The sequence below is a fragment of the Paraphaeosphaeria sporulosa genome (genome assembly GCF_001642045.1).
Source record: "Paraphaeosphaeria sporulosa strain AP3s5-JAC2a unplaced genomic scaffold CC84scaffold_1, whole genome shotgun sequence".
Taxonomy (NCBI): Eukaryota; Fungi; Ascomycota; class Dothideomycetes; order Pleosporales; family Didymosphaeriaceae; genus Paraphaeosphaeria; species Paraphaeosphaeria sporulosa.
In genome coordinates this window covers 1,967,301-1,991,684 of record NW_017253360.1, presented here as the reverse complement: position 1 = coordinate 1,991,684, position 24,384 = coordinate 1,967,301, and the positions used below count along the sequence as shown (strand labels likewise).

Here is a 24,384-nt window from a genome sequence, read left to right as displayed (position 1 = left end):
CGCGGTTTGCTGCGCGCGCGCTAACACAGTCGTTGTCTCTCACGACACCCCAAAGACCGAAGCTAAGCTCATACCTTTGAGAGTAGAGAAAGTAGTAGTAGAGACTAGGGTAACTTATGCTACTATACATCTTCATGTCTTTTAGCTGTTACTGCATCTACGGTGTTCACCTTGACGCAAGAGGCTGTTCAGCACAGCCCACGCTGGACGTCACTGTTCGGCGGCCCAAAGCGTCCTTTCCAAGTTACAGCTCTGCAGAGGAGCTTTTGACGATTTGGCAAGGCCAGACCAGTCATTGGACCACAAGAAGTGTTTCAGCATGGCCCCTCCGCTGGGCTGAGCTGCCGCAGTCTGCCTCAGTCTCGCAGGCAGCAACAGGTAGCACTAGGTGGCAACTGGAGAACTGTCCCAGTGTAGCCTGCTGTGAGACTCAGCCCACCACAAAGCCAGCAAGCTTGACTGCTATTTGCCAAAGACTTCTGCGCTTTGTCACCCAAGTTTATTGCAGCAAGTCTTGCCGGCGCGCTCGCGCCACGTGACCCGTGGCAGGTGCCCTGACGGGCTTAGCGCGAAGCCCAACCCCCAGAAGAGCAGCGACGTCCCTCACCCCGATCTCTCTGCCGCATTTTCCACCGTCGCTCTTCCATGACGGCCCCTTCTCTATTTAATCTGCTTGCGCTCTGAGCGTCTCCACTCCTTCGTCTAATCCGCGCGCAAACCTCGCGGCGATTGCTCGAGCTCGGCTTGGCGTTTTTTCTGCCAGCTATACGGCACCACACGCATTCTTGCCCTCACCTCATCTCCACGCCCGCGCGCAACCACGACCCCGCCACCCACACACGCCGCGCCCGCAAATTGTACGGCTTGAACACGTAAACGCGCGCCTCGTCCCGGCAGCCCACCATGTCGTTTGGGTCGGGTGGATTTGGGGGCTTCGGCTCCAACAGCAACACCCAGTCGACGTTCGGCGGATTCGGGTCTAACAATAACACCAGTGGAGGTAAGCACACTTTTCTCTTGTCACCAGGCTCTACACGCCTTCGCGAGACGGTCAATACCGCGCACCGACCGACGAGCGCCGCGCCAGCTCGAATGTGTCTAACTTGCTCTCCGCGTCTTCAGGCTTCGGCTCCAACACGAACACCGGCGGGAGCATCTTCGGCGGTTCGAACAACAACACAGGAGGCGGCTTGTTCGGCAGCAGCAACAACGCCAGCACAAGTTCTCCATTCGGAGGCGGAGGTACGTCGAAGTTTTGCGCGTCGCATTCGTGTCATCGTTCAGGCTTTGTTCGTCTTCGTGGATCTGCGCGACGCGCTCGACAATTTTGTTTTGCGCACCTTTTTCGCAGGCTTCTTCCAACGCGCCTGAACATTCGTTATTGCTTTCAGTTCGGGCGTACTATCGTACGCACCTAAAGACGCTTCTAACTTGACAATATAGGCGGATTCGGTTCCAACAACAACACCACCAGCTTTGGCTCGAAGCCATTCGGTAGCTCTACAACTGGTGGAGGATTGTTTGGCGGTGGCTCCACGTCAAACACCACGTTCGGGGGAGGCTTCGGCTCAACGAGCAGCACCACCCCAGCTTTCGGCGGAGGAAATACCGGCGGAGGTATTTTCGGTCAGAACAAGTCCACAGGTTTCGGCTCCAACAATACTACCACTGGCACAACAGGTGGTCTATTCGGCGGAGGTAACACTTCCGGAGGATTTGGTGCGAACAATACCACTGGCGGTTTTGGCGCGTCAACATCTGGGGGCTTTGGTGCAACCAGCAACGCGAACAATGGCACCGCGGGCCCGCCTTTCCAGCCCTTCACCGAGAAGGACCCTGGAGCAGCAAACAGTTCGGCTCAATACCAGACGATTACCTTTCAACAACCGTACTCGAACTACTCGCTAGAAGAGCTTCGTGTAGTGGACTACGCTCAAGGACGTCGCTATGGCAATCAAAACGGTCAGGCAGGCGCATTCGGACAGAGCACTGGATTTGGAGGCTTTGGATCGAACAACACCACCAACACCTCGTTCGGAGCAACCAATACTAACACAGGCGGTGGACTTTTTGGCAGCCAGAACACTACCACCGGCACACCATTCGGTTCAAATACGAACTCTGCGTTTGGTAGCAATAACACCACCACCAGCGGTGGAGGTCTCTTTGGTCAGAACAAGCCTGCTGGCGGTCTCTTTGGTTCGAGCACAGCCACACAGCCTGCCACATCCGGTGGGCTATTCGGCAGCACCACGAACACGAACACGGCAAGCAATCCTTTCGGCTCTGCGAACACGAGCAACGCTTTTGGTGCTTCAACTGGAACCACCGGTGGTGGCCTCTTTGGTCAGAATAGCGCTGCCCAGAACAAGCCTGCTTTCGGAGGCGGCTTTGGCACCAACACGTCGACCACCAACAGCAACCCCTTTGGGGGCAGTACCACAAACACTGGCGGCGGGTTGTTCGGCCAGCAGAATCAGGCATCTACTACACCTGCATTCGGTGCTGGCGCGCAAACGTCCACGAATACTGGCGGTGGCCTGTTCGGCGGTAGCAACACCACCGCCACGAATACTGGCGGTCTCTTTGGCCAAAACCAGCAGACCCAAAACCAGTCAACTGGTGGTCTTTTTGGGGGAGCCCTGGGACAGAATCAGCAAAATCAGCAGAAACCCAGTCTCTTTGGTAGCTCCACAACGACTACTGGTGGTGGCGGTTTGTTCGGAGGGCAACAGCAGAACCAGGCGCAGAGTGGTGGAGCGTTTGGTCAGAATAAGACTGGGGGTGGACTCTTTGGGGGTGCTCCCAGCCAGCCATCGGGAGGACTTTTCGGAAACTCCACTACCAGCACATCCAACACTGGGGGTCTTTTTGGTGGTATGGGAAGCCAAAGTATCCAACAGAATACCGGCAACTCCCTATTTGGCGGTGCAAACAACCAGCAGAAAACCGGAGGTCTCTTCGGCGGATCTACAAACGCCAATACGAACAGCGGTGGCGGCTTGTTCTCTGGCCTCGGTCAAAGCAACAACAATTCAGCTCCCCTCGGAGGCTCACTGCTCGGTGGCAATCAGTCTCAGCAGCAGTCCAACCAACAGCCTATGAACAATAGCTTGTTTGGTGCGTCTGCCAATTCCCTGCTCAACACTTCGATGACGACCAACCCTTACGGAAATGATCCCCTCTTCGCCGGTCTGTCCACGCCTCTGCATAGCCCCGGCCCGCTTGCTACGCCTCTGTCGAGCAGCCAGAAGAACAAGCGGAGCGCAATCCTTCCGCAACACAAGTTGAATCCTTCTCAATCCACTCGCCTCCTCACGCCCCAAGGAAAGCGCAACGGAGGATATGGATTCACGTACTCGACCTATGGAACTCCAAGCAGCACGCAGTCCAGCCCGCTTGGTGGCAGCATGTTCAGCACCGGCAGTCTTTCTCGTCACTTGGGCAAAAGCTTGTCGTCGAGCAATCTGCGTAACACTTATACAGCTGACACTAGCGTCCTCGCTCCGGGTGCCTTCTCTATGACTGGACGCCCCTATGGCACTGGTAGCCTGAAGAAGTTGAATCTCAACCGGAACATCAATCAGCGACCTTTGTTATTCGAAGAGTCCACCCCTAAGCGCGTGAGCTTCGTCGCGGCTAGCCCTGAGATTGTACCAAACGGCTCTGCTACTAACGGGGAACCCAGCTCACCAGGCAATGCTTTGGTTGTACGCGATGAGGTTGAGTCAACGTCTCCACCTGCAACTGTCAATGGCACGAGCAGCAGCGGTCGCAAAGGCAAGAGTCCCGAGATGGAGCAAGTTAACGGTGTCGACCTGACCCCTGTTCCTGAGAACCGAACCTTGCAGCCTCGCACTTCCGCATCGCTTAACATACAAAATGGTCAAACGATTGATCCTACCCCCGGTGGTTACTGGTCTGAACCCAGCATAGACGCTTTAAAGAAGATGAGCCCGTCCGACCTCAAGAGCGTCTCCAACTTTGTGGTTGGTCGCGACAAGGTCGGCAAGATTGAGTTTCACTATGGCAAACCTGTCGATTTATCGAGCACCCCGCTCGACAAGTTGTTCGGTGATATCATCTCGCTCAACCATCGCAACGCTACTGTCTACGGCGATACTTGCACCGTTGCCAAACCGCCTCTTGGGTCAGGATTGAACCAACCTTCACGCATCACGATGGGTAATTCATGGCCTCGTGGTACCAATCGGGGGTCAGGCAAGCAACCCACAAAGCATATCGAACGTTTGAAGCGAGTCACTGGTACTACTTTCGAGAATTACGACAACGAAACTGGTGAGTGGGTCTTTGGTGTTCCTCACTTCTCTTCTTACGGCTTCGAATACGACCAGCCGGAAGACCTGGAGTCCAGCGAGCTTAGCCCGGTGCCGGAAACACCTGCTCGTTTCGGAAGCAGTCAGATGACTAGTACACCGCAAGACTCTGTTCCTAGCGCAACTCAGTCCAGCCCTGATGACACTTTCGACTTCAAACGAGGTCTGCTTAAGCGCACCAACGTCCCGGGACAATTCGATGACGACGCGGCATACGAAGTTGAGGATGATGAGGAAATGGAAGAGACTGGCGAGTCTTTTTTAGGGGATCGCTCCGTGGGTTCGCTTGATGGTCAGAACGAGTATCTGGAAGGAAGCGAATCTGAGTCGGTCGAAGATCAGGACATGGCTGATTCTGTATCTGGGCCGATTCGTACCACGGAGCAAGACATTGCCAGACAAGCCGATCCCTTCAAGGATTCTGTCAAACCGAAGTCGATCTTAAAAGCAAGCCATCTATTCCGGCCTAGCTCAGATACCCCTTCGAAAGGACCAGCAGTTTTTGACGATGATTGGGCCAATGCCCTGCAGCGCACCATCAGCCCTCGGAAGCAGGATCGACGGGCTCTTCGGGAGAGCCAAGGTAACGCACTACGCGAGCGTGGCAACAACACAGCCAGTCTCGCACAATCGCTTGGCGTGCGGAACACGAAAGCTACAATGAGCCGCATGGAGCTCATGGATTCTCTTTTTGGGAAGACTAGCGCACAACAGGTTTCCTCTTCGAAGCGAGTTGAACGCGGCATTCAGGTTTGATTTCCCCTTTCCCATCATATGTCTTGAACGGGTGCAAATCATGCGGGTTCCATAGCAGGTTTCCTTACAAGATTGATGCCCGGGACCTCGGTCCGTCCTGTATGTAATTGCAAGTGAATATGAATCAATTTGCTGAAACTTATGTCTAGTATCCTTATGCGAAGCGACCAAAGACAGCGAATGACCTCGACCAATTGACCGATGCGGACAAGGAATTCCACAGCTGCGGCAAGCCTCATTTCAGCGAAACCGGAATCCTAGTATACACAGGCAAAGGCTCAGATACCACGAGCGAAGACAGCTACGATTGCATTCGGGCCCCGATCGCTGGAGCTCAGAAAGACGTTCGCTTCAAGCAACTGCCTACGTTTGCTGATGTAAGCTGGTGCACGACTTGGCAATCATTTATACTAACACGCTACAGGCCGCCCCGCCCACAATAGCTGTCCAACAAGAATACACTAGGATCTCCTATTCGGACGAGGTACCTCAAGCGAAGTTACGGACCGAGCCTACGCCGTTAGAGTTTTCTGAATTGGCCGATGCTGTTCCACTTAGCACTACGGCCGGGGTTCAAGAACACAAGGCGTGGCAGCTGCTCTCATTGCTTTTTGATGGGGGCAGCCAAGTCCCATCAAGCGTACCCCAAGATGAACAGGAGCAATGGCTAGCTCAGGATCGCAAGGAGCGCTTGTCCCGCTTTTGGCAGTCTCTTGTCTTTGAAGATGCGCAGAACCATGCCAAAGAGGCCGCAACGCACGAGGAGAAGGCGTTGGCCTACCTCAGCTGCCATTCCATCGCGGATGCTGTCACTACGCTGTTCCACGCGTCAGATCTGCGTCTCGCCACCATCGTGTCTCAACTCGGCGGAGACGCTGCGGTGCGTCAAGACATGAGCGCCCAAGTCGACGAGTGGAGAAAGATGGATGAGCTCGCTGAGATGGACGAACCAGTACGAGCTCTGTATGAGCTTATTCAAGGCAATTGCGCGGAAGCAGAAGGCAACACGGGCGTGGGAAGAGAGAACAAAGTATCCACCTTCAAAATCGCTAGCCGCTTCAACCTGGACTGGCGACGCGCCTTTGGGCTTCGCCTCTGGTATCAAGCAACGAACGATGAGCCCATTGAAATGGCTGTGGCTCAATTCGCGGACGCCTTGAGCAATGGCATCGAAGATGTCAAGCCAGTCCCCTGGTTCATTGAGCAGGGCGTCAATATGGGTTGGACCGATTCCCAGGAAACACAGCGAGAGGACATCCTTTGGGGCATACTCAAGCTTTACGCCTCGTCGAAAATGCTTGTTCCCACAAATCTCGAAGACGTTCTGGCGCCGGAGAACGTGTCAGGTCATCCACTCAACGCGCGCTTCGCGTTCCAGCTTTTCCAATTGTTCTACTCTCGTAGAACCGATCCATCCGAAGAGGACGATCGCATTGTTGGAATGCCTACCTTCCGTGACCCTGACAGCCGAGGGCCGACTGATCTGCTTTCCTCGGTGAATTCTACAAACGTAATCGAGCAAGCAGAAGATCCACTTGTCGAGCTCGGCGACAAGCTCACGCTCACTTATGCCGCATCATTGCATACGCCCAAGCACTGGACCACCGCTGCGTGGGTGTACACACATCTCTCCAATCCTGCCATGCGTTCACACCACATCCGCTCGCTTCTCAACCAATTCTCCAACACGTACGAGATTGGACAATCCGATTCGACCTATCAAGCTTTGTTGAAGTTGAGCATCCCGCAACAATGGATGTATGCAGCTTCCGCTTTGCAAGCCAAGTGCATTGGCGATTCACTCCATCAAGCCGCGCACCTCATCAAAGCCAATGAGCTTCGAGAAGCGCACGAAGTGCTTTGCCGTAGTGTCGGTCCAGATGCCATCATCTCACGCCATCTCGACCCACTGCGGGAGCTCCTGGGCGGCTTTGAGGATGTGCAGACAACGGAGACAATCACGGGCTGGGTCCAGGGTGGTCAGATCTACTTCGATTACATCCACCTACTCGACCTCACGGAGCAGCGCAACCCCTACCGCCCCGATGACAAGCTAAATCATGATATCCATAGCCTACTTAGGAAGCTACAGCGTAGCCTAGAGAAGGTGGCGGCCGATCGATGGGACGGCGTGAGTCTAGAGGAGCGTGTCGCGCTGAGCGAAATCGCGGGCACGGTCGCCAATTTGATGGCCAAGAACAAGGTAGGCGAGATGCGAAGTTCAATGTACGGACCAGAATTAACGATGATGCAGCTCACAGATCGCGCCAGCGTGCTGCGGCTTCCGCTTACCGAGGACCTATGGCTTCGCCATTCAGTTGACCTTTCTACGAGCTACTACCGCAATGTGGTCGCTTAGGACAGAGATCATTTTACGTTGTGGTGTACAGGCGAATTTGTAGTGGAGGTTAAAAGAAGGATATAAAGCGTGCGCTCGCTAGCCCGTGCATTTGAGGGCGAGAGGTGATGACTTTTGTGATTTGTTTTTGCATCTGCATTCAGCCTGGTTGTCCTGATTGTAGGACAAGCGAGAAGACAGCAATGCTGTGTTTCGCATGCCATGTGGAAAAGGGACTGGTTTTGCTTCGAGCGATTGTATTATAGAATAGTCCTCATACGATAACAAGTTTAATTATGGATGCAACATTCTCCTAGCAATTTCGATCTTCGCACTCTTTCTGTGCGTGAGGCTTGAATGCTGCAATATCGCGGTAAGCCGCGCAGTGTCTTCCAAACAGAAGAGGTGTGCGTGAGCACATCTTGTTACCTCTTGGGACAAGCTTCATTCTAGTTTCTAGACTAGCGTACTCGGCATTGAAAAGGCACGCGTACCATATCGGACATGAGGACAGTGCGGTGAACTGACAATGAAGTTGGGACGGGTTGCGTCCGCACTACCAGATTGCGGGGTTTCCGAGTACGTTCCCGCCACCGACTACGCCTTCCTTTTCTCACAGTTCTCTCATGACTAGAAACGTGAAACCCCATCACTAACCATTTTCCGGCATCTTCAATAATTCCGATCAATTAGAGCTGCGTAATCAAGCAGTCGCCGCCCCCATGGCAGCGTACAGTTGCTCCGACGTCTCAGTGTCGTGAATTGCACTATCCATACGGATGCAGAGAGGGCACCATTCAGCCGAAAGCCTGACCGACGATGAGAGATTCGATTACACCGCTCTCGTGGGAGGAAAGGTAAGCAGAAGGTTACACCGTGAGCGCATCAGGCGGCCCGTTCTTTGACGCCAAATATCTCAGCCTTGCCAGCAAAGTGGCGCAAGGCCGATGTCGATCTTCCACCAGGTAAGCCTGCGCTCACGAATCGTGGTCAAGCTAACACCATGGAGACGTTCAGTCGGGATCATCACTGCCTTCTCCGGGGAGCAGCATTTTGCTTGACCCATGAAAGCGGCAGTAATGCTGAGTGTTCTATGACGCACGTGTGTGGCTTGAGTCCTCCACAGAGCGTGCAAGAAATGTAGGAGATCGCTAGATGACTAGAGGATCAGCGCTACGGTCGGGCAATCTTAACCGTAATGGACTGCCGTGCTTCTAATACCAGGGCGGTCTGCCCGCCTGTTGGCTCAGCTCAACTGGCTTGCGGCTTAGTAGCAACCAATGTAAAGGGCACGCCAACGCCTTGCTGTCAATTTAACTGTCCTTCAAAAAGCGTGGAGGACTGCCGCGTTGTATCCGACCCTTTTGCGCTTGGATGTCATAGTAGGAGGCCTTGGTCAACCATACGAGAACCTGTTCGCTGCGCGGATGTTACACTTATAACACTAGAAGTCTATGCCCGCTTAGCATTCCCTCAATTCTGATTCTGCGGCCCACCTTTGCACGAGAATGCGAGATCATGGCGCCTTTACTGGCCGTTGACTATACACTGCTGGAGAAGAGGACACCGATTCCTTCGACACGGACGGAACCACCAACTCGCGATAGCCTGTCCACAGAGGGAGGATTCCTTGAGGCATGGGCTCAAGGTTATAATGTTGGGTCGTTGATAATCCTCATCCTCATCGTCTTCTGCAACTATCGATCTGGTATTCTGCTACATAAGCTCATTCTGTTCGAGGTATGCCTCCAATGTCTGTATTCAAGGCACCCTGCTAAAAGGCTCAGCTCGTCCTCGCTCTATGGCACGGTACTTTCATCTTCGTCAAAGATCCTAACTATGGTTGGTACCTTTCCTCGACCGCCGCGCTTCTTTTCATCTCCTATCAAATCCATAATGTCGTCTCCTGGCTGAAAATTCGCCCCTTCCTCCCCCTCTGGGGGTCCCGGCTCTTCATCTTCTCTCTTCTTGCCGTCCAGCCCTTCTGGATTGCGGAAGCCTGGTCCAACTTCGAGTATTTCAACGGTCTTGGATCCGATGTTAACGTGCGCATGCGACCCTATGAAGCTCTCCTGCGCGACCCATGGTGGATATTCACGACCTGGAAGCTTATCAGCTCTATCAAAGAATCATATGGGTACAGTATCTGGGCGTTGGTGAAGATCAACTCAAGATTCGGAGTCATGCTAGCATGCATGTTCATTTCCATTGCATTTCTTCTCACAGATGTCGCAGTCAATGCCGCGCACATTACGACTGCATCTGGGATCAATCCATACTGGCGGTTTGCGTTGGTCTTCAAGTGTGCTTCTGATACCATATTCCTAGACGACTTTAAGTCCGTACTCGACGACATCATCGCGCGCAAGTTAAGCTCAGCAGGCGGCGGTACGGTCCACACCGGTCCACACCACGGCCATGATACGAGAAAGCTCTCCTTCTCTTCGATGCGTGGCGACCCCGCGCTCATAGAGTGCGCACCAATACCAGGACCAGAACCTCGAACCACCATGGAAAAGTCAAACCGTGCACCAAAATGGTCAAAATCATTCAATCCTTTCAAATCGCATGAGCAGAAACAAATCATACCGAAGATCCATGTGCAGCGAGAAACAACAGTAACATTGGAGTTGCGCAAACCAAGCCACGACAGCTGGCATAGCGAGGAAGGACTGTTGAGAACACCAGAGGCTGCTGCGGTTGGTGGCCCCAGGCATGATGCCCCTATCGTTGCGTCTGCTCTATGTACAGGGCGTCCAGCGTTCACGCAAAAGGGACATGAGATGAAGTAGAAGCGGAACCAGACGTCGGCGGGCCGATTGAATGTGACTGCACTCGTATGTTTCATTGATTTCTTCTTCTTGATAGATACCCAATATACAACACTTTCGTAGTTTTCTCTCTACACTCGCCGGCGCTCCAAACACGCCCATCACATATGATCCTACACGCTCTTCAGACGCGAAAGCCCTGCCCAAGACATCTATTGTGCCTCAAGCACCTTCTTCGCGCCATCTACAATCCTCTTCACTTCAGAATGGCCCTTCTTGACCACCTCTTCCATCCTCTTCCCCGCCTTCTGCAGATCGTCTGGCAGGACAGTCTTGTCGAGCTGGTACTTCCTCAACTTCTGGTTGTGATTCTGGCGCGCCTTTGCAATCCACTTATCCGCCAACTCAGCAGCTGCTGATGCCGACTGAATAGCCGCGCGACGAGTTTCGCCTGTGGGAGGGGGGAGAGGAACTTGTATGGTCAAGGGGGTCGATGCTTCGGGCGTGAGTGGTGTGAGCGAGTGCGGCGACGCTGCAATTGCTGTCGATACCGGTTTGATATGCTGCAACAGGTTATCAGTTCCCCTCACAAACGCCTGCACGCGAAAACCAACGCACCTCAGCCTCTCCACAGAGGACATTCAGCGTTCTTCCCCTGGGCACGACCTGCGCGATGTCGCCCAACCGCACTGTCTCCTTCCCGTCGCCGTCCTTGCCCGCGCTTCCCAGCTGCACCTTGAGGCTCTCTACCACCTCGGGGTTCAGCCGGCCGCCGCTGCGCAGTTGAGAGAGCTTGTGCGTGAGCTGCTCCATGGCTCTGAGGATCTCTGACTCGAGGATGGAAAGGTCGTAGGCTTCATCTGTCGCAGTGGACGTTCCCGCTTTTGAGACGGGGGTTGAGTCGGTTCGGGCATTGGCTTTGTTGGTCTTGCCAGCTTTCTTCTGCACAATTGGGCTACAGGTGAAGGTTCGCGCGGGGCCTTGCGTTTTCGGGGTGCGCGGGAAGCTGGGTCGTGTGAGTAGGTACAACGGGTTGCGATTTGGGACAGGAAGCGCACAGTTGTCGACATGGCGTGACAGTGGCGCATGTGGCTGCGAGGAGTGAGGATTGGGAGCTCAAGCGCACTGCTGCGCGCGGTAGTAACGTGTGCGCCATGGCTTGTTTGCAGGGGCGAAGTCGGGTCCGACAACTGTGACGATTTGCGAGCTGCGATGCACGGGCCGTTTCGGTGGTCCGACTTCAATTCGGATCGACTGGGCGATCACTTCGTGTTCCTTCGGCATCTTGACGAGTAGCTCGTCGAACGTCTTGCGAACTGGGATAACGGAGGTGTTTGATGTTTCCGCAGCGCTGTAATACGCGCTGGCTGGAGCGATGTACGGATAGAGTCGCGAGGAGCTAACACATTGCGAGGACTGAGCATAGCGTAGGCGGCCATGTCGATAAAACGTCGCCGGCCGGGTGCTCTGCGCAAAAACAGAGGCCTTCCTCTACAGTGTTTCTCTGCAGAACTTGGGCACGCCGGTGGCCTTGACAGGTCCAGCATCCCAAGTGCACTCGTGTTCTATGCTCTTAAAGTATTCAGTCTATCTCACTAGGCCTTACAAGAGCTCTAATAGCTTTCTCAAGAACAACCACTGCTTTCCCATTCGCCGACAGAAGTGTACACCGCCTTGCTGTTCAAATGTTGACATGCGATGCTTCGAGTGTTCCGCCAATTGAGGCCGGTGACGCAGCACACCAGGGATGCGCATGTGGCCTGCCGCAAGTCTGGGGTTGGCTTGGCAAGTCCAAGCAACCCTCACAGACCCAAACATCCCCCCAATGATGCCCCTCGGCGCCGAAACACTGTCGCATTCCTGAACCATGTAATACATAATACGCATCCTACCGCCCGATATCCATCATGCGCATTCCGACCCTCTTCCGCATCTGGTACTCGACCACGTACACGGTCATCTTTGGCATCCTCCTGGTCCTCCTCGCCGTCACCCCTGCGGAAACCGTGTACCAGTCGTTCCGATCCGACGAACTGCAGAAAATCTTTGTCATTGGCGGCGTCTACGTGCTCACTGTCTTGATCATACTTCTTGTCTACAGCACGCGGCTGTACACGAACAGGAGCGTGCTGCAGGCAATCCCGAAGCCGTACGTTCCAATCGAGGATGGCGAGGTGGGCAAGCTGGTGCGTAGGATGATTGTCAAGAAGTTGCGGAGGAGCGCAGTGGTCGCATGGGACAGCATGCCTCGGGATGCGCGGGGCGAAGCGGGCGACGATGACGGACAAGGACCCACGAGGGCCCATCACACCCACAAGAAGAGGCATGCCTTTCCGGCTACCGTCATACCTGTAAACCCAGAGTCGCCGCCGTGGGGCCGTGTCTCGCATCCTGGGTGGGCGTCTCCCGCGAGCCCGGATCTGCCCAACCTGCAGTATAGTAACGTCGTTAACGAGCTGCCCAACCTGATCGAAGCCAAAGCTGTCTCACTGGCGCCACCTGATCCGGCACTGGAGGATCGTGCGCTTCGCATTCAAGACACACCTATGCTCCCGGACGCGCAGATTGTCGCTCTCCTACAGCGGCCGCGCACTATGGGCCTGCGCGACTACCTGGCACGGCTATCCTCGTTCGGTCTGCTGAACCCGCCCACTCTCGGGCCCAAGTTCCTTTCTCTCTACGAGTACGCACGCTTCTCCACAAAGTGCCTCACAGAGCATGAGTTCAGAGACATCATGGCTGTGTTCACCGAGATCCTCAACGGAATGACAGAGCTCGACCCTGTGGTTATTGACGAAGCACGCGCCGCCTCTTCTGATATCGAGACACGCAGTCTTGCTCCCACTGTCTCCTCGTATACATCCTCTCATGATTCCTCGCGTACCGGTCTGCCATATAGAACACCCATGGCTGACAACCGTTCCGAGTTTTCCTCTGAGGAGCACCCGAGCCCTAGCTCCCCGCAGACAGTACAGACGGCGCCTTCCATGATCAGGACTGCGAGCGGTGAAGGCTTCGTCCAGCCAAGGACGCCATCTATTCGATCAGCAGTCTCGGGCGAAGGCTCCGTGCGACGAAGCACGATGCAGAGGAGCCCGTCGACCTTGTTGCCAAACTCGTCGACTTCTTCGCTACGTTCAGCCGGCTCTGTTGTTGTGCGTCTCAACCTCCGCCCAGGTGTAGGCGATCTGCCATACCAGTATCGCCACGAAGACGGATGAGACCTATTGGATTTCATCGTCGTATTCGCCTACTTGCGTAATGTTTGCATTGTCGTCGTGGTTAGGATGACCCAAGTTGGACTGTCTCACATCAACACGTCTTATCCTTCGCCAACCAGCCTATGCTCCACAATACCCCGGGGTATCGCTCCGTGCCCTATTGGCCATCATTCCTACCGCCTTTGACTATTACGTATCAGAAGCCAGAAGATATAGCAGTATTCGCCTGCGTGATCTACCTGGTCCTGGGTTGTCGTGCGTACTCATCGCTTGCGCGCCCTCCACTTCCGGACGAAGTTTCGCTGCCTATACCGACTTGACGAGACGCGGCACAGGCACAGGCAAAGGCATATCAAAGACGTTTGTTTGACGTCGTGACAGTAAGGAGAAGCACAAGCTACGAATCGAAGCGGGTCTCTAGCTTGCTGTGCGCTACTGTGCTGTACAACACATTAATATTCTATGATACCCACACCTTACCTTGCTGTCCAGACAGCCATCACTGTACTCATAACGCCGTATAAGTAGTAATATAATAATAAACGAACAGCGCGAACATGATCATGTAGGCGCGTGTATGCAATGCAGCATGCATATGCTCAACGGGCCGGCCCCATGGCTTGTTTACATATTTGATTGCATGCGGTTATATGGCAATAATCTGATAGTGACGGTATTATCGCGGGCCCGCAGCTCCGGAGGCGTCACATGACGCGCTTGGTGGTATGTGACCACGACGGCACACGTCAAATAACGCGCCTCCCCCAAGGGGCTCCACCCCACAACACTCACTCACGCGCGCAGGCACACACACACACATTCATCACACGCCGCCCGCTGCCGTTGAACGCCCGTACCGTCGCCTAGACGCAAGCACACACCACCCTCGCGGCGCCCTCAACGTACCTGCACTCCGACGTGATCCTCCTCGGGTCATAAAGTCTGACGGATGCACATCCAGTTTAGTATTCCCTCATCACATCGAGTCTAGTACCCACCTAACGCCACGCTCCAGAATCCAACACCGACACCCCAGGCTGCCTCGGTCCCCGAACAGGCCTCCAACGTCGGCAGCTTAAAGAAAGCAATGGATGTCACACTTCATCCTTCCCTACAGCATGTCACCAACATTTTGCAAGCGGCTCCAGGATCAGAATTCCTGCTCTCGCCTCGGCGCGGACCAGAGTCAGTCACAGCAACAACATTCATCACATAAATTGACGGCACGATCATGTTGAATATATCGTGGTGAAATTGCTACCAAAGTATAATCCTTATCGGCTAAGATCTCCAAACAGACCCGCCAAAGGATACCCACAATAGAGCGCAAGACACCACCATCCATTCACTGGGGAGCTCGGGCATCTCAAAGGCCGCCCCAAACGAGCCCCTCCTGTGCGGACATGTACTGTCCGTCCGCACGCGCAAGCATTCGAAGCAAGCAAACAATCATCTACGACTCCGATCCCCGATGTCAATCTCGTGTTTCAGCACCGCCACCCCGCCGTATCGTACCCATGTTGAGAGAAGATAGAAGAAAAATCACTACCGCCACTACCGACTCCCATGGTTGTCGGGATTACCCGGAGAGATGTCTAATGTGTGTGTGTGAAGGAAAACGTTTTGGAAACCGTGAAAATGAGACCACCCGACCGAAACATGTCCGGAACACCATGCAATGCCGCAGATAAAACAGATGAAGAGAGCAAGGCCTGTGGCATGGCCTAGGACTTGCGGAAGTCCGCGAGAACGGGGTAGATGAGCTCGAACGCCTGGTAAATTTCCTCGCGAACCTTGGCCTAGAAACACGGTATGTTAGCAATACTGATACAAGCGCGCGTCTGTAAGGAACAGACACTACTTACTCCTGTGAGCACGATCTTGCCGGAGACGAAGATTAGAAGCACAATCTTAGGCTTCATCATACGGTAGATGAGACCAGGGAAGAGCTCAGGCTCATAGGAGGAGAAAGTGTGATGGTGGCTAGCGAGACCCTCGAGACGGATCGGGAACTTGATGTCGCAAGAGCCGACAATGTTCTGGATCTTGAAGTCACTGAACTTGGCGTTGAAGCCGAGCTTCTGGATGATACGCGCGTACTTGCGAGAAGCAAGCTTGCTGTCGTCCTCGCTCTTGGCACCGGTCACGACCATCTTGCCGGACGCGAACACCAGAGCCGTAGTCTTGGGCTCACGGATACGCATGATGACGGCAGCGAAACGCTTGGGATTGTACTCCGCGTTCCGCGCGTGCAGGGCAATGGTCTTGAGGTCCAGGCGGGCAGACAGGTTCACGGTAGCGACGATGTTCTGCAGGGTTGGCACGATACCTGACGCGTTCGCGTTGGCATCGGGGGTGTCTGCGGGAGTGGCAACGCCGTTGACCTTTGCATCACCCATGGCGTTCTTCTCCGAGGACGGAGGGGTCAGCTCAGCAGCGCTGTTGGGGTAGGACAAGCTTCCCGGCGCGGTGAACTGAGGTGTTGTTAGAACTAATGTTGATTCGCAAAGACATCACACATATGCTTACCGCCTTGGCCTGTTGAGGGTTCGACGGGTGGGCGACAAGAGAATCCATGATGAGTTCAATTATTGATTCGTCCGAGTGGGATACTCGAGTGACTTGGCTTGACTGCACAGGTCAGAACTATGTACAGACGCGACGACAGGCACAGTCGGTCGGGCTGGGACGGATCGCGTTCGCGAGGACGGTCTTCGCCTGAGCGCGGGGCTTGGGAGGCGGGGGAGGTCCGTACCGATGGCAGGAGATCTTCAACCCAATGAGTCCCAGTGCCGAGTGTGTGAAGCCGAGTCGTCGGTCGTGTCCGGAAGGACAGCTATCTACTTCGAGAGGAATAGGACACCGAGTGCGATACCAGCTTGCGCTTGGTGTGTCTATAGGGCGCCTGCGTGCTGCGTGGGGCAAGGCTGGCGGACGGATCTGGCCTAGCGCGGGCGCGAGAGAGCTCCGGAGCCTGGGAGAGAGCGGAAGCGCGCGAAAAACCGCGGTGGATTAATCGCAGGCAGATTATTAGTGTGCGCGCAATGGAATCGCGGATGATTCGCAGCTTGCAGCAGCGTGGGGGCGGGCGGTGTGGTGGTGAGGCGGCGGAGTGAGCAGGCCGGAAAGGGTTTTTAAAGTTGGGGGGAGCGGGTGGCTTTATACCTGCGACTGCTGCCTGGCGCACGGGCCCCTCTGCGCCGCTTTTGCGCCAGAAACTTCTGCACCCTGGCCGCGGTGAAGGAATAGGGGCTACCCCATCAATGCGCCGCCCGCCGTCACTGCACTGCACTGCACCCCGTGTGCCCCTGCGACGCGCGCCGCCGACGCTGCACTGGGCCCGCGTCGCAGCGAGCGCGCGGGCGACGTGAGCGTGAGAGACAGCGCCGCCCGCGCCTGCGTCGTGTCGTGGGTGAGAGAGCGAGGCCCGGCCTTCGCCGTTGCGATGACGCTCCGTCGCCGCCGCTCGGACTACCTGCTCGCGTCGCCATTGCCTCACCTCGCGACTAGCACCAGGCCGAGGATGCCGGAGCGACCAAGCGATATCGCGCCGTCAACATCGCGAACCACGCACTCCCTCTCTCTCTCGCCGCCAGGCCGAGCAGCCTGCCACTGGAATGCAGCGCGCAGCCCGCCAGCCCGCACTGCCTCACCGGTCCAACAAGCATCCCCGGCGCTGCCCGCAGCGAGCGGCCAGATGGCAGCGACGCGCAGCGACAAGGCTGCCGCGCCCGTCGCCAACACGACCAACAGAGCCGGCACGGCGCAACAAAGAAGGACGAGCGTGTTATGGCAGCGCACAAAAGGCATGTCGCAGTCAGGATTGTGTCCTTGTCTTGGGCGTGAGTGCCGCTGGACTTCGGTGCCGTGGTTTGCTCTTTCCGGGCGCGCTTGCTCTTCCCCCGCCACTATCGCAGCCGCGTGAGTCACGTAGCGCCGCTTACTCCATCGCGCCCCAGCTTCAGCCTCGTCGCAAACGCAGACTCCATTCACATGTGACGAGAAGTCGTTTTCGTCCCCATGCGCGGATGTGCTGGTCATGACAGCACCGTAGTAATGTCTCAAGCCGCATGTCTCAAGCCGCATCCACTGTGACCGGATTCCAGAGCACACGATGCTCGTTCAACGGACTGGTGGCCCCCAACCAATATTCCGTACTAACACGTCTATCTAGGATATCCTAACAAGTAGCCCTTTTGCGACTCTAGCTGTCTCCCGACCCGCGAATCCCTTGCCGTACTTCCAGAAACTTTGGAAACTGTCAAATCTCCTTGCTCCAGGATGCCCTGGTAGGCAGGAGCCAGTGCACAACGGGTCCAAAAAGTCACGCCTGCGATCTTGGTCCACAACTGAAAACACGTGGTAACTTGACATGTGTACATCGTTCAGTTTGTATACGCTCGAGCTAGCCGTCGAGGTGGCACAGAGTAGGACAATGACTGAGCACAGGCTCCTAGATACTCGGTGAACCTCTACCATGATGCAAAGCTATTGCCGAGCCAGAATCAGGCACAATACGTCGTAATAGCACAAATTACACAGGTTTGTTCGATTTGTGGGACTCAGGACACATGGAAAGTCAAGCATAGAAAGGAATTGGTATCATATGTAAAGGCTCGACACACACCACCATATGCCCCTTCACCAGCTGAAAGCTTCGTCCACAAGCCTCATGTTGACTTTCCCCTGCCTGCCGATCTCCGATACAACGATCCGCGCTTCATCCGCCATTCCCCCAGGTCCAGAGACTAGTACCGTAACACCCCCTTCACCGGCATACGCAGCCTCTTCCTGCAGCACCGCTCGGATGTTCATTCTACTGCCTACAAATACCTCTTTATCCACATTCTTCAGGAGCTCGTCATCAACAGCATGCAAAATACCAGCAGACCGCACGCCCCAGTACAACTTGGAGGATCCCGGATGCGAGCGCAGATACGGCAACACGGCAGTGATGCCTATACCTCCAACAATGCAGACCAGGTGTGGGAAGTGCGACGTATCGACATGAGTGCCGTAAGAAGACTCAACAAGCACGGGAAGAGTAGCCCGAGAGACAAGTTGCTGGGTGAGCCCACCTTGGCGGCGGAGGAAGAACGTCAGCCCTAGCTTCGCGGGTCCATGAGTCGAGCTGTTGCTAGAAGCAGCTGCAGTAGAAATTTTGATCTCGTCCTTTTCGGACGAGCCTGACTCTTCATCCCTAAGTGACTTGGACTTTTGTACGAACTGGGGGGTCGCGGTAGATGCCACAGAAAAGGGGTGGTTCTCCCAAACACGCCATGTCAAGGTTGGGAAGTAGAGATATGCATGCCCTGATGCAGCAACGCCTGCAACATCCACTCGGACGTAGTCATCATCGACTTTGGTAACTACGGCAGAGCGCAACCCGTTCTTCGCCATGCGGAGCATCCTCAAGACGCGGTCGAAGCCCCACACGGCCATTGCCGCCCATATCCACGTCTCGTATCCCCACTGGTGCGCGAACCGGAAGAGGATGTGGTAGTAGCAACCAACAATCGTCAGGATGGATAGGGCAACATGCCATGCGAGGAAAAGCTCATATGCTTTGTGGCGGATGTAAAGCACAGAAGATGGTAAGATGAGGGACATGGACAGGGTTCCTACGATTCCCCAGATCCAGTAAGGCAGCTTGCTCTCTTCTGCATGGGTGTGTGCCTCGATCCTAAGTTGGAGGTAGATGATGGAATGCAAGATGGCTTGAATTGTCGCGATACCTGCGACCCACCGGTGCAATAGCAGGAACGTGGAGTGGCTCCAATCGGTAATCAAAAACAGGATGTTGTTGCGGCTTGAATACAGAATCAGCAGTGGGAGGTTCGCGAAACTCAAGACGCCCACTCGGTTTGCTACCAGCGTAATAATCTCATTGCGTACGCTGTCTGGGTTCCATGCGTTTGGTTGCGATGAGCGGTAGCCGACTGACGAGAGAACGACGTTGATGAGAAGAATATAGCCGATGAACAATGCCTGGCCTCGTGTTGGCATGAGGCCCAAACCACCAGCTAGCGGCTGCTTCTGCTTCGTACCCCACAGCGGAGGATCAATGATCCAGGCATTGAACCGAGTGACGAGCGTGTTCGGGAATGGGACGAAGCGTAGGAACGAGAGAGCGATCGGTAGCGCAAAACAAGTGACAATGACAATGATACTGTGGTCCGGTAAGCACAAGCCTTCGCTGTAGTGTTGCTCTATATCCGATTGAAAAAGAAAAAACCTGCAGAGTCTTACCTGTACTTCTCGTGCTTTCCTTCAGCTTCCTCGAATGAATTCTGTGCATTCCAATTCGCTAGCCAGTCATCCTCGCTCACTAGCATAGTCTGGTTCAAGGAGTCTCCACCTATTACAGTCTGATTTGGAGGACTGGATATTGTATCGAGCGATTCCTGGTAGGTCCACTTGGGGCTTGGTTGCACCGCACTAGTACCGGGTATGTTGTCTTGCCAGTACTTCTCCAGCTCCCATTTCTGCAGCCCTTCGCACTTCTGGGATATGCAGTAAGCCATCGTCTTCAGGAACGCATCATCGGTTGCATAGCATTCGGCGGATGTCTCCATCATCATGTCATCCATGGACATATCCATCCCTTCCATCTCCATCATGGTCGAGCAGTTCAAGGTGCATGACGAGATAGCGGCGCGACAGGAGAAGGCGCAATTCGGCTTGTACATGTTGATTCCATAACCGATAAGTCCATGGTTGTTCCGAGTATTGGTCAAAGCCATGTCCATACATGTCGCTGCAGGCAGAAAGAGGATTGCAGCCGAAAGCGCGTTGAGTCGTGCCATGGTACCTCCAGGGTAAGCAAAGCAGCTGCAAAGTGTTAACGTGGACTTTCGCGAAAGACGGCGCCCGGCGCAATATGTAATTGAGAAATTTTGAATGGCCTCCGTGTTGTAGACATGGTGGCTGCAGATTAACCGTGCCAGGGTGCGGCTACGCGACAGTTCGAGGTTGTTTGCAGAAACGTGCTCAATCTCGCTCATGGTTAATATGAAGAAGTGGCGCCCCGCTGCACACGTGCTGAGCACGTTTGGCGCCATACAAAAAATACACACATCCTACTCGTCCCGTTGGTGCGACCAAGATATTCTAAACCTTCACCATGCCGCCTCTGCGCCAGTTTTGGGTAACGCCCTCACTAACAACAATCGAGACTACCTGTCCTGTTGATAACGCGTCCGGCTCCTCTACACACTCGACCAACGCAGCTTCGCACCTACGCATAGCCGATGTCCGAAATTGATTCACCAATGGAATCGATGCGAGAATGGGTAAGATGGTGGATGGAACAAAGAAATGCCTGGTAACGTGAAGTGTGGAAGTTCGAGCGTAGAGCCGGAATGGTCACTAGCTAGCGGAGCTTCTAGTACCAGCACTTTGGATGCGCTTGCCGCTTGTCGTGTAGCGCAAATGTAGGAATGCTCTCAGAACCTACGTCTTCTCTCCGGGTGCACGAACGCGTTGAAGACAATTGTCAAGCAGCTTCTGCACTCACAAGTTGCATGAGTCCTAGACACCCTCAGGTCTTCCTGTCTGCACCTACGGCTGGCGTCGACCAGTGTTCCCGAGGACGAGACAACACATGTACATTATCCTTTATGATTGGAGGTTCACTCTCGTATGCTCATAAGCTCACACCATCGTCCTTCACTTTCTTGGTATCGCGCGGGCTTCATCAGAGTAGGGCAGTGCTCTCGATACAGTACCTCCTCGAGTCTTAGAGTACAATGCTTACCTACCAGGAAACTTACCAGGCACATCAACGGTCGGTCAGCGTCCTTTGCAACTCTTGCGCGACATGTTACAGACTCGGCCCTCTGTCGCTGCCATTGGCTCCTTCGTCTACTTTAAGCCCCTGTCGGGCTGTTCTAAGATGCACTAAGAAGAGGCTAAACCGAATCGAGCAATCAGACGAGCAACTCAACACATGCGCCACGCAAGGCCCCCGAGGCTTAGTCCGCCCAGTTGCACGGATGTCATGTACTTGGCTGTGGTAGGCATTGCTTATGTTGTAATTAGCACGTCCTATGCTTCATTGAGATCTGCAAGGTGTTTGATTGGTTCGCTCGTCAATTGTTGTAGCACAACACGTGACAATACGAGGTCCGCCTGGTGAGGACGCGCAAGACTGCTAAGCTAGAGCACAGGATGAGCCGCATATGAGCGATTCTGATAGATATATAAGGAAGGGGAATGGTATGTATGAGATACACCGCCAAACATATCGTCATACAATTACTTCATTCTCCAGGGACTGAACCTCGCAACTTCACAACTGTATCATCCACTTGAAACCGAGATAATGGCAACGCCGACCGCGACCCAGTCTACCACTGGCACGACATCTACTTCGACTCCCTTTTGCACAACAGCTATACCAGGACAGTATGGATTTGTCCCACCAGACGCATGCAATGCTCAGTGGGCATACTCCCCGTCGTTCGCAGCCGCAGTCGCTTTCTCGGCCCTGTTCGGTATGCTCTTTATCGCACACTTCGCCCTTGCTATTCTGTTCCGCAAGGGCTTTTCCTGGGTCATGATCATGGGTGTATCATGGGAATTCATCGCCTTCGTAACGCGCGCGCTCGGCGCACACGACCAGCAGTCTCAGGCGTTTTCATTCACCGCCACCCTCCTCTTCCTCCTTGCACCCTTATGGGTGAATGCCTACGTGTATATGACGGCGGGACGGCTCATCTGGACCTACCATCCCAACAAAAAAGTTTGGGGTTTCAAAGCGATCAGCTTGGGCAAATACTTTGTGTGGCTCGACGTCTTCTCCTTCCTCGTTCAAGCCGTTGGCGGTCTTATGCTGTCTCCGGGCGCCAGCGCGAGTACCATGACGACAGGCAAGTGTTTAATTGAGCCGAAAATGGGCAATTTGTGCTAACGTCACCCAGGAAAGAACATCTACATGACAGGCGTCGGAGTCCAGCAGCTGTTCATTCTTCTCTTCTTCGCCCTTATCGTTCGCTTCCAGATCGAGCTTCAACGCTTCGAGAGAAATGGGGCTGGCTGGCTTGGCAAGAGGTGGCAGTGGGTCACATATGCGCTGTACGCGGCCCTTGCCCTTATCACCATGCGTATCATCTTCCGTCTGATCGAGTTCTCCGCCGGAGCCGGGGTGGATAATCCGCTACCTTACCACGAGAAGTACGCTTTGGCTCTAGACGCGTTTCCAATGAGCCTAGCTATCCTCATCTTGGCTGTCATTCACCCAGGTCTTGCACTGAAAGGCCCGGAGAGCGAGTTCCCCAGCAGAAAAGAGAGGAAAGCCGAGAAGAAGCAGATTAAGGCGGCAAAGAAAGCTGGGAAACAGGATCGAAAAATGGCAAGAACGAGAGGTGATGTGAGTATTACGGATGTAGAGATGAACCGTATATAAGCTGCGTGTGCCTGGCAGAAGGTTTTCACGAAAATAGTCGTTACACATGGCGTTTAGGTAGAGGCGTCTCTAGTGCTTAATCTTAAATCTTTCCTTTGCATACAATTTGAAACCTTGTTCTGGCCCATGCGTACCTTTCACGATCCTGTCCAAATGGCACAATTACTCTGCCAAGTCGACAACAATCTTTTTTGCAGAAACGCCCTTTCGCACCAGGTCAAGACCCTCCTGTAGCCTTTCCAGTCCACCCTTGAGTATATGAGCATCAGGTTTGGCTTTCAGCTTCCCATTTTGCAGACCTGTCTCGAGGAAATCTTTCCACACCTGCCTCCAGATTGGCTCTCCACCATCGGGGCCTTGAAGTGGCGGGCGCCCGGCGACTGCCTTCACACTCTCAGGCATGTCCGGGAGTTTTGTTCCGGCCAGTGTGAGGGACAACTTGCCACCTCCGACAGCATAGAGAAAATTAACGCAGGCCGCCAGGCTGGCTTCCGAAGAGATAGCATCGTAGGCTCCAACAACTTCTTTCCCTCGCGTTGCCTTCACAAGCTTGTCAACGACCTCATCGTCATTGTAGTCGAAAGTCTCGGCCGCACCAATGTCTTTAGCATACACGTAATTCTTAGTTGAGGAGGTGGTGAGAACGGTCAGACCAGCAGCAGCACAAAGCTGGACGGCGCAAGATCCAACGCTGCTCGATCCCCCCCAGATAAGGATCACCTTGTCCTTGCTCCCAGTTGGAACGGGAAGCGATGCCTGTGGAGGAGCAATACCCAGGTACTCGCGTGAGAATAGAGCACCAGTCGCCGTGGCTAGGCCCAGAGGTAACACTACGGCATCCGTGAAGTCAACGCTATCGGGGATACGCACCGCCATCGATGCAGGCGTGGTTGTGTATAGCTGAAAACCCGCATTGGCCTGATTTTGAGTTACAATGTTGATCGCGAATGCTGCAACGCGATCTCCCTTCTGGAGAGAGGTGACAGCAGATCCCACTTCGATCACCTCGCCGGCAATGTCCTCACCCAAAACCTGCCCTTGAACATCAGTCCGTTCATGTAAGTAATTTGATCAAGGACATACGTATGGCCATTTTCGTACCAAAACACCAGTATCTTGTATCTTGTAGTCGACAGGGTTGATGGCAATGGCGTGGTTGCGGATGAGCACTTCATGCGCCTCGGGACGAGGAAAAGGTGCATGTTGAATGGCTAAGGACGTGCCAGTACAATTGAGGAACGCTGCTTTGTTCTCCATATCTATCCTGTTAGACGTGATCAAATACTTCGGATGTTCAACCACCCATTGTACTTATAGATCCCACAGGTAAACCAGAGAAGGGGAGATTGCTTTGCTTTCCAAACTTTATAATCCAAAGCTGCGAATGTCCTGCATGGACTTGAAAATGGCATAAGCCATGACATTGATCGTGTTATCATTTGCAAAATACACAGTAGAAACGCCGATCAAAGGGTGTGTTGCTAGGGAGGACGATGGATTTAAGGGAGGAGTCGACCGACATCTGTGATGCTTACCTACGCTATTCCTAAAGCAG

At 54.2% G+C, this 24,384-nt stretch overlaps 9 protein-coding genes across 9 annotated transcripts; 5 read left to right on the top strand and 4 right to left on the bottom strand.

Moving 5' to 3' along the window:
- The first annotated feature begins 1 nt into the window (after window position 1).
- CC84DRAFT_55640 (uncharacterized protein) lies at window positions 2–721 on the top strand. Its single transcript, XM_018186680.1, has one exon. The coding sequence runs from the start codon at window positions 117–119 to the stop codon at window positions 537–539; it is 423 nt and encodes a 140-aa protein (XP_018042215.1). The 5' UTR covers window positions 2–116; the 3' UTR covers window positions 540–721.
- Window positions 568–7,743, top strand: CC84DRAFT_1159280 (uncharacterized protein). Its single transcript, XM_018177182.1, has 6 exons — window positions 568–1,000; window positions 1,123–1,242; window positions 1,444–5,087; window positions 5,243–5,470; window positions 5,518–7,296; window positions 7,348–7,743. The coding sequence occupies exons 1-6, from the start codon at window positions 904–906 to the stop codon at window positions 7,450–7,452; spliced, it is 5,973 nt and encodes a 1,990-aa protein (XP_018042214.1). The 5' UTR covers window positions 568–903; the 3' UTR covers window positions 7,453–7,743.
- A 710-nt stretch (window positions 7,744–8,453) lies between these two features.
- On the top strand, window positions 8,454–10,233 carry CC84DRAFT_1107672 (uncharacterized protein). Its single transcript, XM_018175179.1, has 2 exons — window positions 8,454–9,171; window positions 9,219–10,233. The coding sequence occupies exons 1-2, from the start codon at window positions 8,950–8,952 to the stop codon at window positions 10,221–10,223; spliced, it is 1,227 nt and encodes a 408-aa protein (XP_018042213.1). The 5' UTR covers window positions 8,454–8,949; the 3' UTR covers window positions 10,224–10,233.
- Window positions 10,234–10,318: 85 nt separating this feature from the next.
- On the bottom strand, window positions 10,319–11,629 carry CC84DRAFT_57435 (ribosome recycling factor). Its single transcript, XM_018186724.1, has 3 exons — window positions 11,261–11,629; window positions 10,821–11,208; window positions 10,319–10,765 (listed from the first exon to the last, which is right to left on the bottom strand). Exons 1-3 carry the CDS (start codon window positions 11,356–11,358, stop codon window positions 10,415–10,417), a joined length of 837 nt encoding a protein of 278 aa, XP_018042212.1. The 5' UTR covers window positions 11,359–11,629; the 3' UTR covers window positions 10,319–10,414.
- A 480-nt stretch (window positions 11,630–12,109) lies between these two features.
- Window positions 12,110–13,423, top strand: CC84DRAFT_1211479 (uncharacterized protein; the record flags this gene model as incomplete). The annotated part of the gene is made up of 1 exon (XM_018182383.1): window positions 12,110–13,423. The coding sequence occupies one exon, from the start codon at window positions 12,110–12,112 to the stop codon at window positions 13,421–13,423; it is 1,314 nt and encodes a 437-aa protein (XP_018042211.1).
- A 1,724-nt stretch (window positions 13,424–15,147) lies between these two features.
- CC84DRAFT_1079074 (transcription initiation factor-like protein) lies at window positions 15,148–16,000 on the bottom strand (the record flags this gene model as incomplete). The annotated part of the gene is made up of 3 exons (XM_018173823.1): window positions 15,148–15,222; window positions 15,289–15,897; window positions 15,953–16,000. The coding sequence occupies 3 exons, from the start codon at window positions 15,998–16,000 to the stop codon at window positions 15,148–15,150; spliced, it is 732 nt and encodes a 243-aa protein (XP_018042210.1).
- A 2,064-nt stretch (window positions 16,001–18,064) lies between these two features.
- On the bottom strand, window positions 18,065–20,166 carry CC84DRAFT_1080480 (ferric reductase-like protein transmembrane component 4; the record flags this gene model as incomplete). The annotated part of the gene is made up of 2 exons (XM_018173896.1): window positions 18,065–19,592; window positions 19,673–20,166. 2 exons carry the CDS (start codon window positions 20,164–20,166, stop codon window positions 18,065–18,067), a joined length of 2,022 nt encoding a protein of 673 aa, XP_018042209.1.
- Window positions 20,167–21,536: 1,370 nt separating this feature from the next.
- Window positions 21,537–22,910, top strand: CC84DRAFT_55527 (uncharacterized protein). Its single transcript, XM_018186677.1, has 2 exons — window positions 21,537–22,293; window positions 22,345–22,910. Exons 1-2 carry the CDS (start codon window positions 21,747–21,749, stop codon window positions 22,827–22,829), a joined length of 1,032 nt encoding a protein of 343 aa, XP_018042208.1. The 5' UTR covers window positions 21,537–21,746; the 3' UTR covers window positions 22,830–22,910.
- CC84DRAFT_1225487 (zinc-binding oxidoreductase CipB) lies at window positions 22,664–24,086 on the bottom strand (the record flags this gene model as incomplete). The annotated part of the gene is made up of 2 exons (XM_018183571.1): window positions 22,664–23,861; window positions 23,913–24,086. The coding sequence occupies 2 exons, from the start codon at window positions 24,084–24,086 to the stop codon at window positions 22,992–22,994; spliced, it is 1,044 nt and encodes a 347-aa protein (XP_018042207.1). The 3' UTR covers window positions 22,664–22,991.
- Between the last annotated feature and the right edge of the window lie 298 nt (window positions 24,087–24,384).

What these genes read in the sequence shown, in the direction of transcription:
- CC84DRAFT_1159280 (XM_018177182.1), top strand. Translation starts at nt 904, where the DNA reads ATGTCGTTTGGGTCGGGTGGATTTGGGGGCTTCGGCTCCAACAGCAAC. An exon ending in TAACAATAACACCAGTGGAG is followed by an intron (nt 1,001 to 1,122) that starts GTAAGCACACTT and finishes CCGCGTCTTCAG; the next exon opens with GCTTCGGCTCCAACACGAAC. An exon ending in AACTGCCTACGTTTGCTGAT is followed by an intron (nt 5,471 to 5,517) that starts GTAAGCTGGTGC and finishes AACACGCTACAG; the next exon opens with GCCGCCCCGCCCACAATAGC.
- CC84DRAFT_55640 (XM_018186680.1), top strand. Translation starts at nt 117, where the DNA reads ATGCTACTATACATCTTCATGTCTTTTAGCTGTTACTGCATCTACGGT.
- CC84DRAFT_57435 (XM_018186724.1), bottom strand. Translation starts at nt 11,358, where the DNA reads ATGGCGCACACGTTACTACCGCGCGCAGCAGTGCGCTTGAGCTCCCAA. An exon ending in GTCACGCCATGTCGACAACT is followed by an intron (nt 11,209 to 11,260) that starts GTGCGCTTCCTG and finishes CACACGACCCAG; the next exon opens with CTTCCCGCGCACCCCGAAAA. An exon ending in TCCTCTGTGGAGAGGCTGAG is followed by an intron (nt 10,766 to 10,820) that starts GTGCGTTGGTTT and finishes AACCTGTTGCAG; the next exon opens with CATATCAAACCGGTATCGAC.
- CC84DRAFT_1107672 (XM_018175179.1), top strand. Translation starts at nt 8,950, where the DNA reads ATGGCGCCTTTACTGGCCGTTGACTATACACTGCTGGAGAAGAGGACA. An exon ending in ATAAGCTCATTCTGTTCGAG is followed by an intron (nt 9,172 to 9,218) that starts GTATGCCTCCAA and finishes TAAAAGGCTCAG; the next exon opens with CTCGTCCTCGCTCTATGGCA.
- CC84DRAFT_55527 (XM_018186677.1), top strand. Translation starts at nt 21,747, where the DNA reads ATGGCAACGCCGACCGCGACCCAGTCTACCACTGGCACGACATCTACT. An exon ending in CGCGAGTACCATGACGACAG is followed by an intron (nt 22,294 to 22,344) that starts GCAAGTGTTTAA and finishes AACGTCACCCAG; the next exon opens with GAAAGAACATCTACATGACA.